This window comes from Nicotiana tomentosiformis, chromosome 2 (assembly GCF_000390325.3).
Source record: "Nicotiana tomentosiformis chromosome 2, ASM39032v3, whole genome shotgun sequence".
NCBI classification, from domain to species: Eukaryota; Viridiplantae; Streptophyta; class Magnoliopsida; order Solanales; family Solanaceae; genus Nicotiana; species Nicotiana tomentosiformis.
In genome coordinates, this window is record NC_090813.1 from 131719838 (window position 1) to 131733791 (window position 13954).

General features: G+C 40.8%; 1 protein-coding gene across 1 annotated transcript; it reads left to right on the forward strand.

The window, feature by feature from the left end:
* Nucleotides 1–248: 248 nt before the first annotated feature.
* LOC104119392 (mitogen-activated protein kinase kinase kinase 20-like) lies at nucleotides 249–1661 on the forward strand. Its single transcript, XM_009630912.4, has one exon. It carries the CDS (start codon nucleotides 401–403, stop codon nucleotides 1469–1471), a length of 1071 nt encoding a protein of 356 aa, XP_009629207.1. The 5' UTR covers nucleotides 249–400; the 3' UTR covers nucleotides 1472–1661.
* Nucleotides 1662–13954: the final 12293 nt, after the last annotated feature.

A 13954-nucleotide genomic window follows, 5' to 3' on the forward strand; every position in this document is an offset into this window, starting at 1 on the left:
GTCCCTCCAAGTTCTTTTTTCAATTTTCTTTTATTTAATGCATTCCCACCTTAACAGCCACGTTTCTATAAACTTAGGTACGCCGTTTCTATTCAGCCAATTTAGGAAGTAGTATGTATTTGCAAAAAACACGTGCTTTTTTATAACATTACTGCCACTTCCGCACTCAACACCCACATATTTATTTCATCAGGACTCATGGGAACATTATTAATTGGCCTATAAACTAAAACCAAACAAAAATAGGAAAACTATCCCATTCCCAACCCCTATATATATACATATATAAATAACATGGGTTAAACAGAGATCGTTGTGAGTTGCGGCCTACCCTGTTCTCTCACATTCTTCTTCCTATTCTACCCAAACAAAAGCCTAAAATTTTACCAAATTTCATCTAATGGATTGGGTTCGTGGTGAAGCTGTTGGTCAAGGAAGTTTTGGAAAAGTCAGTTTTGCAATACCCACAAAGCAGACTACTCAAATTCTTCCATTGATGGTAGTAAAGTCATCTTGGGTTTCCCACTCTGCTACCCTCAGGAATGAGAAGAAAATTTTGGATGAACTTAAAAGTTGTCCTGAAATCATCCGCTGCTTTGGTGATAGTTATTCATGCGAAAACGGCGAAAATTTGTACAATGTTTTGTTAGAGTATGCTTCTGGAGGATCCTTAGCAGATAAACTCAAGAATTCAGAAAATCTAAGGTTGTCTGAATTTGAAGTTAAAGGATACACAAAGGGTATGCTCAGAGGGCTAAATTATATTCATAAAAGTGCCTATGTGCATTGCGATATAAAGCTTCAAAATATTCTTTTAGGTCAAGATGGTAAAGTGAAAATTGCTGATTTTGGATTAGCAAAGAGAGTTGGAACCAAGAAAGAGGATAATTTGCGATGTGAATTGAGAGGTACCCCATTGTACATGTCGCCGGAGATGGTCACTGGCGGCGAACAGGGTACGGCGGCTGACATATGGGCACTTGGGTGTGTGGTGGCTGAGATGGTTACCGGAGTTCCAGCGTGGAGATGCACTGATGTTACAGAATTGTTAATGGCAATTGGAGTTAAAAATCAGTTGCCTCAAATCCCAGAGAAATTATCAGAAGAAGGAAAAGATTTTTTAGAAAAGTGCTTTGTGAAAGATCCGAGTAAGAGATGGACGGCTGAGATGCTTTTAAATCATCCCTTTGTGGCTGATCATGATTATTATGGCACTGTTACATTGAATGAAGAAAATAAGAGTGAAATTCCATCAACATCTCCTAAATGTCCATTTGATTTCCCAGATTGGGTTTCTGATCAATTACCGGAAACATGTTCAATTACTTGTCTGCCTTCGTCGGAAAATCAAGAAAAGCTGAATTTGAGCAGTGGATCATGGTACAATTCTGCGGCGGAGAGGCTCCGAGGACTAGTGAGTGAAATTAGACCTGAATGGTCGTCTGCTGATGATTGGGTCAATGTTAGGTGATTTTTTATATAAGAGAAAAGCCAGAGGCAGAAGCAGATTTTCCAGATTTTTTGAGGATATGTTTTAGGCCTCTGGTTTTATTTTTATTTTTTACCCTTTAGTGATTAGGCAGTTAGGCTAGTCCAATTCTTTTTATTTTTATTGTACATGAAATTGGTTTCTACATACAATACAATAGGTTCTGAACTTTTATCAAGACAACTGATTTGCACTCGACAAAGTGTACAGTGTTGGATTATGAATGGGAATTGCAGAATGGCAGTGGTGCATTTGTGCTTTGGATTTGATTGGATATTTGGATGTGTTTGTATTTTTTGGTGCGGCAATCATAAACTATGGCATACACAATGATTCCGATTATCTCTTGCAATTAAATCAAGGCTCAAAACTCCAAAAATGAATAAAAAAATTGGTATCTCCTTAGTCAGTGGATCCTAATATCTGCAAACTAGCCTTATCCAGTAGGGTATCCCAGGGGATCCGGGTACTAAACATCCCGTAATTACGCAGGATCCGGAAAACGAAAAAAGATTGCTTCTCAAGGTGATGTGACATAGACAGTCTACTCTAATAGAAGCATGGTGAATTATGGGGATCGCATCGCGACCCTTGAGGGAACGGTTGACTCATTACGGCCCATCGTGGAAATGGTGCCCGATCTAAAGACCAGCCTAGTGCAAAGGTTGGGCGACCTGGACCGCAGACTCATCCAGGCCGAAGTTGACATAGAAAACATCAGTGGCGACTCTGAAGGAGACCAACAAACAGCAGCCACAGAGGTAGCTGAAATTTTTGGTAAATTTGAGGTCCTCCAGCAGGAGCGTGCCGAGGATTTAGCCAACAGGGAACAAGAGGCAGACAGGGTGACTGCCATGCAATAAACTATAGACAACTTGACAGGCCAGCTCAATGTTGTCAATGCTGCTTTACAAGGCCTACTTCGAGGAGGCCGAAACCAATTTGGGGGTGGTGTGAGTCTCGCCCCTATGGCACAAAAGCTGAAAATTCCTGAGCCAAAGCCATACAGTAGAGCTCGGAATGCCAAAGAAGTGAAAAATTTTATTTTCGACATCGAGCAATACTTCGATGCCGTGGGAGGCCTATAAGAAGCTAAGAAGGTAGCAACTACTGCCATGTATCTTCAGGGTGATGCCAAACTCTGGTGGCGGGTGAAGTACGAAGCCATCAAGGCTGGTGAAGATGTTCTCGAGACATGGGCGGAACTGAAGGCAGCCATACGCCTACAGTTCTTCCCCGAAAATGTTGAGTACAATGCCAGAAGAAAGTTGCGGGAGCTCCGCTAGACCAAATCAGTGCGAGATTACGTGCGGGAATTCTCCGCGCTCATGCTGAACATCCGTGACATGGGGGACAAAGACAAACTCTTCACCTTCTTGGAAGGGTTGAAACCTTATGCCCGGATGGAGTTGCAGAGACAAAGGGTAGACACGTTACCTAAGGCAATCCAAGCAGCAGAGTGCCTTGGGGATTACCAAGTGGAAGCCCGGAAGGATAGGCCTCAACAGCCTGTCCGAGGAGGATACAAAGGGGGCCAACCAAACACTGGTGGCCCTAGCAGAAGTGGAGGAGACCGGAGTGCACCCAAATCCAAGGCTCCCTCTTCCGGCAGTACTAGTGCTGCATCTAACAACAATGATCGGGGGAGGAAGCCCCCCTCAGGATGTCGTCATTGCGGCGGACCACATTGGAATAATGAATGCCCACATGCACAAATGAACGCCCATCAAGCTTTTGAGGATGGGACGGATGACGACGCCGATGATGCGGACCAGACCGAGCCACTAGGTGCATTCAATGCAATTGTTGGCTCCATTTCTGAGCCCTTAGCGGGAACCAGTGCCGGTATTCTCAAGAAGAAGGACCCCTGTCTAATTGCCAGGAAAGGAAATAAGAAGGCGAATTTGAGGACTCCTCATCATCAAGAGAGGACCTTAATGTTCGTTGACATGAAGGAAAATGGCAAGCCCATTCGAGCAATGATAGACACGGGTGCCACCCACAACTACTTAGCCTCGATTCAGGTGGAGCGTCTTGGACTAGTTGTAGGAAAGGGCAAAGGTCGTGTGAAGCCTATCAACTCACTACCTCAACTAGTAGGTGGAATAGCCAAAGAAGTACCAGTGAAGCTTGGCCCTTATGAAGGAAAGTTCAACCTGCGCGTAGTGATCATAGATGACTTTGAGTTAATAGTGGGGTTGGAATTCCTGAGACAGACCAATACCATGCCCGCACCGTATGCAGACATGCTACTGATGATGGGAGCAAATGGGGCCAAGCCCTGCATTATTCCGTGCATTCCCATGAAGATGGCAGCCGAGAACATCTCGGCCTTGCAGTTGAAGAAGGGGTAAAAAGACATGAACCCACGTTCCTGGCTACCCTCTGCATGGAAGATATAGAACGCTCCTCGGGTCCCATTCCTGCACCCGTGAAGGAGTTGCTTCTGGAATTTGAAGACATCATGCCACAAGACATGCCAAAGCGCCTTCCGCCTAGGCGAACTGTGGACCATGAGATTGAGTTGGTGCCGGGTGCGAAGCCACCTACTCGGGCGCCGTACAGAATGTCACAACCCGAACTCTCCGAGCTTCGGAGACAATTGATGGAAATGCTAGACACAGGGATCATCGTGCCCTCCAAGTCCCCATACGGGTCCCCTGTGCTATTCCAAAAGCAACATGATGGTAGTTTACGACTCTGTGTGGATTACCGGGCTCTAAACAAAATCACCGTGAAAAACAAGTACCATATTCCGCTAATGGCAGACTTGTTTGATAGACTGGGTGGTGCGACGGTATTCACCAAAATAGACCTGAGGACAGGTTATTGGCAAGTTCGGATTGCAGATGGTGATGAGCACAAGACGACCTGTGTGACAAGATATGGGTCGTACGACTTCCTGGTTATGCCCTTTGGCTTGACTAACGCGCCAGCCACATTTTGCACCTTGATGAACCAAGTCTTCCGAGAATACATTGATGAATTCGTCGTGGTTTATTTGGATGACATTGTGGTATATAGCCAGACACTGGAAGAACACCTGGAGCATTTGCGGAAGGTCCTAGCCCGATTGCGGGAGCACGAATTATATGCAAAGCTATCCAAGTGCTCCTTTGCTCAGAAACAAATTGACTTCCTCGGACATGTCATCGAGGAAAGGAGGATCAAGATGGACCAACAGAAGATTCAGGCCATTACAGAATGGCCGCCTCCTAAGGATATACATGCCTTGAGGTCGTTCCTTGGTCTATGCAACTTCTATCGGCGTTTTGTGAAAAGTTACTCCCTCATTGCAGTGCCGCTGACAGAACTTCTCAAGAAGGCCACCCCGTGGGATTGGGGCCCCAAGCGGGCAGAGGCTTTCGACGCATTAAAGATGGCTATGTCTAGTAGCCCAGTCTTGGCCCTCCCTGACTTGGCCAAGCCCTTCGAAGTGCAAACGGATGCCTCCGACTATGCACTTGGTGGAGTATTGCTACAAGAAGGGCATCCCGTAGCATATGAGAGCCGGAAACTGAAGGATGCAGAGCGACGCTATGCCGCCCATGAGAAAGAATTATTGGCTGTCGTTCATTGCTTACGCCTTTGGAGGCATTATCTACTGGGAGCCCCATTCGTGGTCAAGACAGACAATACAGCCGTTAGCCATTTCATGACCCAGCCAAAGCTGAATGGACGACAGGCTAGGTGGCAGGAACTCCTAGCGGAATTTCACTTCAACCTGGAGTACCGAAGTGGAAAGACCAATCATGTTGCTGATGCACTCAGTCGGAGAGCTGATCTAGCATCGATGTGTGTACTCGCCGCCCTAAAGGGAAGCGAAGTAACCACCACCATAAAAGACCAGATACAGGATCTACTCATCAAGGATCCTGCTGCACAGTATTTGGTTGATTTGGTAGGACAGGGCAAGACTCGCCAGTTCTACACCGAAGATGGGTTCCTGAAGGTGAAAGGGAACCGACTTTATGTTCCTAAAGGAGGAGATCTGCGACGGACTCTTCTTGCAGAATGCCACGATACTTTGTGGGCCGGTCATCCCGGTGAGGAACGCACCATGACATTACTTCGCCGTGCATATTATTGGCCTCAAATGGTCGATGACGTCGCTCAGTATGTGAAGACTTGTCTAGTATGCCAGAAAGATAAGTCAGACCGCTTGACGCAGGCAGGGCTCTTGGAACTACTAGCTGTCCCAAAAAGACCTTGGGAAAGCGTTTCCCTGGACTTCATCACCGGATTGCCCAAGGTCGGAGATCTCACAACTATCTTGGTTGTGGTGGATCGGTTTTCCAAGTATGCTACCTTTATAGCAGCCCCACAATATATATCAGCAGAAGATACAGCTCGACTATTCTTCTCTCATGTCGTCAAATATTGGGGCTTACCTAAAGACATTGTTAGTGATCGCGACTCACGCTTCACTAGCAATTTTTGGACCCAACTCTTTAAGTGCCTCGGGTCAAAATTGAGTCATAGCTCAAGTTTTCATCCGCAATCTGATGGCCAGACGGAGCGATTCAATGGCATGCTAGAGGAATATCTCCGGCACTTTGTGACCGGATCGCAGAAGAATTGGGTGAAGCTTCTGGATGCTGCTCAACTGTGTTTCAATTCACAAAAGAGCTCAAGTACCAACAAAAGCGCTTTTGAAATTGTTACCGGACAGCAACCGCTACTCCCACACACAGTGAACGCACCAAACATGTCAAAATCTCCTCGGGCTGCCAGCTTCTCAAAAGAATGGAAGCAAAATTTGGAGATAGTGCGGAGCTATCTTGTCAAAGCCCAAAAGCGGATGAAGAGGCATGCTGATCAGAATCGCCGCTTTGTGGAATACCAGGTGGGAGACAAAGTGATGGTCAAAATCCCAAAGCGGTACTTGTTTGCAGGGGTCCATGACCCTCGCCTATTGCAAAAATATATTGGACCCTTGTCCATTGAAAGGCGCATTGGGAAAGTTGCATACCGGGTGGATACCCCAGCTTGGTGGAAAATCCATCCTGTTTTCCATGTCAGTCTCCTGAAACCTTTTCGGGAAGATATGGAGGATCCTTCACGAAGCCAACTCACAATACCAAGTATTCGAGGCCCCAATTCAACCAGGAAAAGGCGTGCTGAAGCTATTCTTGATGATCGAGTGATTCACGCCTCAAGAAAAGATCACCAGGAGTTCTTGGTGAAATGGCAGGGATGTGATGCAGAGGAGAATACTTGGGAGAGGGGAACACACCTCAAAGCCTACAAGAGCCTGATTGATGATTACCTTACAAGGAAGGCGCCGAGGACGTCGCCAACTCAGGTGGGGGAGAATGTCATGGGCGGCTTTCCAACCATGCCCTATGACCCCTTGGACGCGCCCCGTGGCGTCCTGGCCAGCCTCCCAAAACCCGTCGCCACGGTCGGCCCCGTGGTCTCGGCAGCTCCAAGTGATAAGAGCGCATGTGCCTCTGTCGCCCCACCAATAGCCATTGCCAATGCCCAGCCACAGGTAGATGCCAACAGCGCCGCGCGCGTAGACAATGCCGCATGCGCAGACCCTGATGCTAAAGACAAAGTTGCTGCCAATGGACTTGTTGCTGCTTTGTAGAAGACTAAGTCCTTTTCATTGTAAATATAGAGTAGTTTTGCTGCATTTTCTTTAAGTGTGATTTTCCAGCTTTCATAGATCTAGTCATGTAACTTTGGTTTATTTGTTTTAAGCATTATTAAGGGGAACCAAGCAATCAAAACTTTCAAGCAAGCAAACAATTCTCTGTACTGGTGTCTCTCCCCCTCCCCCCCGACACCGTCTTATTTTCTGTAATAGCTTTCATTCAATGCAATCAAGCTTTCTTTCATTCTCAATTCTCTTTTCTGCTCTCTTTCAATTGCTCGTGACATTGGTTTTCCCGTACGGCACTGACAATCTAGTCTAGCGTACGGAGGGGACCTCAGTTGGCGGACAGCAACCGTACTGACATCGGTTGCTTAGCCTTACGTCTCCCTTCCAAGGAACTTCAGAAAGGCGCCGCGTAACAGTATATATGTATGATTTTTGTGCAAGCAATATTAGTGTTGTCGCAATTCAGCTTGTAAGAGTATGTAGGTCTACTATTATGATGATTTAATTATTGTACTTCCTCTTCAAAATTAATCTTTACTTTGTACTACTTTCGAACAGTGTCAATCTATAGTATACATACCTAATTTTCATTTTTAGACAAATTCCAATGTCCGCCACTAGTATCACCACATTTATCATGTATTTGTGACAATAGTATAAGTATACCTATTCAAGGCAGTGTGAGCTACCCTCAACTATATCAAAAATCTCTTTTGATATTCCCACGGATATTAAGGACAAAATATATCAAATTCCTAAGCCTCTAAAAAATGGAAATAATGATACACCAATCTGGAACCTGAACACCAATGGTTGTTTCACCAGCAAATCTTGTCTCACAATCATCAATACTACCACAAAAGCTCAATACGACTTCATGTGGATATGGAAACTGAAATGCCCCAACAAAATTAAATATTTCCTTTGGCAATATCCGCCACTAGTATCACCACATTTATCATGTATTTGTGACAATAGTATTAGTATACCTATTCAAGGCAGTGTGAGCTACCCTCAACTATATCAAAAATCTCTTTTGATATTCCCACGGATATTAAGGACAAAATATATCAAATTCCTAAGCCTCTAAAAAATGGAAATGCCCCAACAAAATTAAATATTTCCTTTGGCAATGTCTCCACAACAGACTACCTTGCCGAAAATACCTTCACCACATTGGCATCAATATTGACAGCAAATGCCCTATGTGCCACAAAGAAGAAGAATCCATAGTTCATATCTTTATTCAATATCCCCCAGTACAACCTCTATGGGAAAAACTAGGAATCATAAACCTACCCTCAACTGTGACACACCACTGGCTCATTCACATCAAAAGTTTGAGTCCAAAATTGAGTCACCCTACATGGAATGGTCTAATCTCCTGCCCTTTTTAATTTGGGGAATCTGGATCTACAGAAATTATAATAACAACAACAATACCAATATACACCCATCCTTGAAAAAAGTTTTTAATCATGCACTAGAATTTCACTTCATGACATCCAGAAACACTCCCTTACAGACCAACAAAACCATTCAAATTAATTGGCATGCCCCACAAAAAGGATGGACAAAGCTTAATATAGATGGAGCATCCGATAATACAAAAGGAGGTATAAGAGGAGTGTTTAGGGACAGTACGGGAAAATGGATTTTAGGCTTCCACAAATACTGTAATGCTCTATTTCCGTTACACATTGAATTGCAGGCTCTCCAAGAGGGGCTACAGTTGGCTTCAAGATTTGATCTATACCCATTGGAAGTGGAAACAGACTCAACAGAAGTGATCAACGCTATTAACAATGGCCATACAATACTAGCTTATTTGATCTACTCTTGCAGGTCATTAATGCACCAGGAGAGGGGCCTTCTACTACGACATAATTTCAGGCAAGGGAATGCAGTAGCTGATGCACTAGCCAAGGAAGCAAAAAACAAAAAAAAAACAATCAATATAATCCTGGAAGAACAAAACTGTTTGCTCAACCGCTGATTTTTGTGCAACAACTTCTAACCAACGACATGAGCGGGAAATAAAACTCGTCAAAACAACTACCTATCTCTTTATGTAATATGTTTCGAACTCTAGGAAATCAAAATATTGTGAGTGACAATAGTTGTGTGTCTGAGGGGATACGCAACCCCGATGTCACTTTGCCATGTAATATGCAAAACTCTATCTAGTACGTAATATATAAATCCTTTTTACTACTCAAAAAAAAAAAAAAAAACAGTGTGAGCTGAATAAGAGAAAAGAAGGAAGGAAAGTCTAAATGTACGGATTTATCAACCGAATTTGTTGCCAGTGGGAACTGCAATTCTGCCGAAAGGTTTTTATTCTTTTATCTAAATGCATAGATTTACTGGATAAAGCTAGTAGTTTTTAGAATTTAGATATCAGGATCCGCAGACTATATTATCTAATCTTTGGAAGGGAAATTCATTACTTTATGGGCATAGGCCAGGCAATGGGAGATGCAAGTGGCTGAGGATCTTTATCAACTTTTGGTCGTTATATGGTTTTATCTTTTAGGTGCAAAGCAAGTTACGTGATTTAAGGTTTGTATAGCTCATCAATCCATATTCCATAATGCTAAGTCTCGCACTCGCCCATAGCCATAAGTATCCAAAAATTGTGATATCTAAACAAGTGGTTGAAAACCGTTATTAGTCAGATTTTATCTCTTAATAAAGACTAAGCTAATTTAAAACCAAGTGAACTCACAGCTTTCTAAGTTGCACCACCTCCCTTAACCTTGGCTATGAGCATCCTTTCACATGCCTAACTCCCTATAAAACTTTTACTCTTTTTGAACGTCCCAACTGGCTAAGCCCCATAGCCTAAAAGAAAGCTAAATCGAATCGGAATAGGATAAAGAACGTACGAAGGATCAGAGAGAAAGAGGATTCTAAAAGCGAAAAGCCTAGAAGACTAGATTGTCTGACTTGGAGGTAGCAGTAAGATCTCTATCTCCAACCTGGGACCTGTACTCCCCAACTTGGGAACTCAGCTTATAGCGAAGGGAAGGAGTTGCTTTTTATACGACACTACTATGGTGAAGAGTGAACCGAGACTCTTTTTATTGAGATTTCCCTCGGGTTTCTACTTCATTCAAGTCTTAATTCAAGAAAGGACAAGTCCTTATCATCCCGACCGGGATAGACGGGCCTGCCTCTCTACGGGTCAGCACCTCGGGCTCTCTTTCTGCTTTTTGTCATACCAAAGAGCTGACATTAGAAGACTGACACCCACAACACCAACAAAGCTGGATGACATACAATCAGTTAGAGTTTAAGTTTTATAGATTTAAACCATTGCATCACTTAATGGGTTAAACCGTTAAAGTACATTGAGTGTAAACAATCTCCTAATCCGTTTCAATTTATGTGAACATGTTTAACTAGGCACGAAATTTAAGAAAAAATTTATGGTCCTAAACAAGTCAAAAAGAGTCTAGATTATTTGTGTGGTTATAAAAGCTTCTCGTTAAGGGTAGAATTGGAAATTTAAGCTAAATTGTTTCCAAATTTAGAAAGGAGTTATTTTTTTTGAAACGGATCAAAAACAAAATAGGTTCACATAAACTAAAACGGAGGGAGTAATACTCCTAACTTAGATAAGAATAAGATATTCGATCTGTCGATCATTACAACGGCTTGAAAGAGAAAGTACTTCACTCAACTATTATTTGAAAGCATTACAAAAATTATTCCTCAAGTACAATGTGGATTCTTGTAGAACTGACCCTTAACACGGGCTTTAGGCATGGACCTAACTAACCAACTCAAACAAGTAAAAATTAAACGGGACACCCTATTTGGTCGCTCTCGTTTAACCCGTACTCATTTTTTAAAAAATTTTAAATTAGTACTCAAAGTTTAAATAACTTCAGGCATTTTTCTCCTCTTTCTTCTTCTTCTTGCGACGGTTATTTTATATGGTATTTGTGAATATATTTTAAGGTAGTTTATAATATTTTACAGTGGTGAGCTGATGTAACGCTTTATTTTTTTACTATTTTTTAGTGTTTCTTCTTCTTTTTCTTATTGTTTTAATAAATTGATAATTGGGGTTTGTTCTTGATGATATTTGGAGGTTATGTTTCAAATTTGAGCTCATTTGGAGTAGATTTATGTGTTAAATCGTATTTTGGATTGTTAAAATTCAAAAAATAAATTTCTGTTTTTGTGCAATATGCACTTCAGGCCAATTTGGCCTTAAGTGCATGAAAACGCTGGTTGCACATCAGACCTAATTGGCCTTAAGTGCATATGAAGTATAATTTTTTTATTTCAGACTTATTGGCGTTAAGTGCATGAAACCATTGGTTGCACTTTAGACATATTTGGCCTTAAGTGCATCTGAAGTGTGATGGTAGGCTAGAAACCCGTTCGGGCTCGTTCCTATATGGTATACATACACCAAAAATATAATTTTTAGAGGACTTTTGACCTACGGAAGACTGAAAGAGCATGGGAGACTCAAGGCACAAGGATTCATCATTCTTTCCTCAACTCAACACCCGAGTTTGGATTGAATTCATATTTTCTTATTATTCAACTTTATTTGTGATGAATTTCTCCATGAATATGGAGTAGTTTCCCTTAGGGTTTGACGGATATGGTATTTCGATTGATATTTGTGGATTTTAATTCTAGTTCTTTGCTTGAATTCGTTTATGGAGCTTTGAATTATTTGCAACTTTATTCATCAGTTTATTTAATCGAAAAAGGAATATTGTGGTGATTATCTTACATTATTGTATTCGGTTTAATTCAGTGATTCTCTTAAGTAATCGAAAAAGTTTGTTGAATTGTTGCTTAAATCAAGTTAGAAGAATATTCGAGAGACGTTTTCCTGAAGACTAATCCATAAACGCATGCTTGCATATTTTCACAATGCATATATTAGTCACCTCATAGAGTTAAGATTTAATCGAGAAAGGAGTCTTGACTACACGTTTGAACTAATCATCGAGTGAATTCATGAGAATTATTAGAACATTAGAGTGAATTGAACTAGAGCTGGATCCCAATTGGCTATCTTGCACCTATCCTGTCACGACCCTTATATCTCCCATTGATATTTTAGTGTTGCTCAACTCTTTTCTTCTAGTGATTAATTGTTTATTATTTTAGTTTCATAGTTTATTTTAGTTATTAATCATCCCAACCAACGTGTTAATCATCCTAAATAGCGTTAAATTAGAAATTACTTGAACATTGTTTAAATCTAATCCATGTGGAAACGATAATTTAACTATACTATATTTGGGTAGCGAGCATTAATTTTGGTGTTGTATTTTGCGCTCGTCAAAGTGTAATTTTTTCACTTCAGACTTCTTTCCCTTAAGTGCATGAAACCATTGGTTGCACTTCAGACCTATTTGGCCTTAAGTGCATCTGATGTGCAATTTTTTCCTTCAGACTTTTTGGCCTTAAGTTCATGAAATCATTGGTTGCACTCAAACCTATTTGGCTTTAAGTGCATCTTACGTGTAATTTTTGTATGTTAGACTTAATTGGCCTTAAGTGCATTGCACTTCAGACTAATTTTTTTAACTTCAGACCCGATAAGTCTGAAATTGATCGTAAAGCGGGTAGGCTTACAAATATTTTTGTAAAGTGAGTATAACTTCAGTTGTGACCCCAAAACTGCGTATAGATGCAAAAGCCCCTCAAACAAGGGCAACATGCTAGAAAATGGCCCATTGACTCGTCATTTTTACTTCTATAAAGCAAGAAATTACGCTAGATGGACATCTTTAAGACCACCATTTATATTTTGACTCCATTAAGAAAAATTTAGCTTGTTTAGTCTTCTTAAGATTTTCTTCTTCTCCTTCTCCTTCTCCTTCCTCTTTCTTCTGCATCTTCTTTCTCATGTTTCATTCTTCTGCGTCTTCTCCTCCTCCTTTTTCTCTTTGCTTCTTCTTCCAATAAATTATGAGCACATAGCTAAAAACTATATATATATTTAATGTAAAAAAATTAAAGATTCATTACTTATTTGAGTGGGTAATATTTTATTGAGGTTATATTGTCTATCTTTAATGATTTGGATTGGATTAATTAGAGAAAATTAAAAAAAAACACCCTTATTTTTGTTTGAGCTTGAAAAAAAGTTATTAAAATAGACAAACTGGGTCTATTGATTGATGAAGGTTTAAGTTGAATTGAACAACTAAATATCATTGAAATTGATATTAAAATATTGTATATCAAATTTGAAGTCATTTAGCGTTGATTTAGATCAATTTTGAAGTAGAACATGATGGTAAAAAAAATCATAATAGTTATGGCAATGGTCAGAATTGGTCAATTATGATGATTTGCCTAAATTTTTGTAATTCAGTTATGATAGTTGTTAGAATTTATTGTCAATCGTGACCATTTCCAGGATTTTTGCAAATCAATTTTGTCGATGTTCAGAATTTGTGGCCAATTATAATATTGTCACGATCCAAAATCCCACTAAGTCGTGATGGCACATAACACAACCCGCTAAGTAAGTCAAACAATATAATTTATAACTAAACCTGTGAAATCAACAATAATATATATATATATATATATATATATATATATATATATATATATATATATATATATATATATATATATATATATATATATATATATAACTACGACTGAATACAATACAACTACCCCATGAACTGATAGTACAAGTCATGAGCCTCTATGATATATATTTACAAACTGAAATAAAGAATAAGAACAATATTTATTTAAAATTTACATAAACAGAGTTTAAGTTCTAAACTACCATGAACTAGAGGTAGCTTGAATCCGGAATGCTGGAATGTATGCAGTGCAGGGCTCCGTCTTCCACA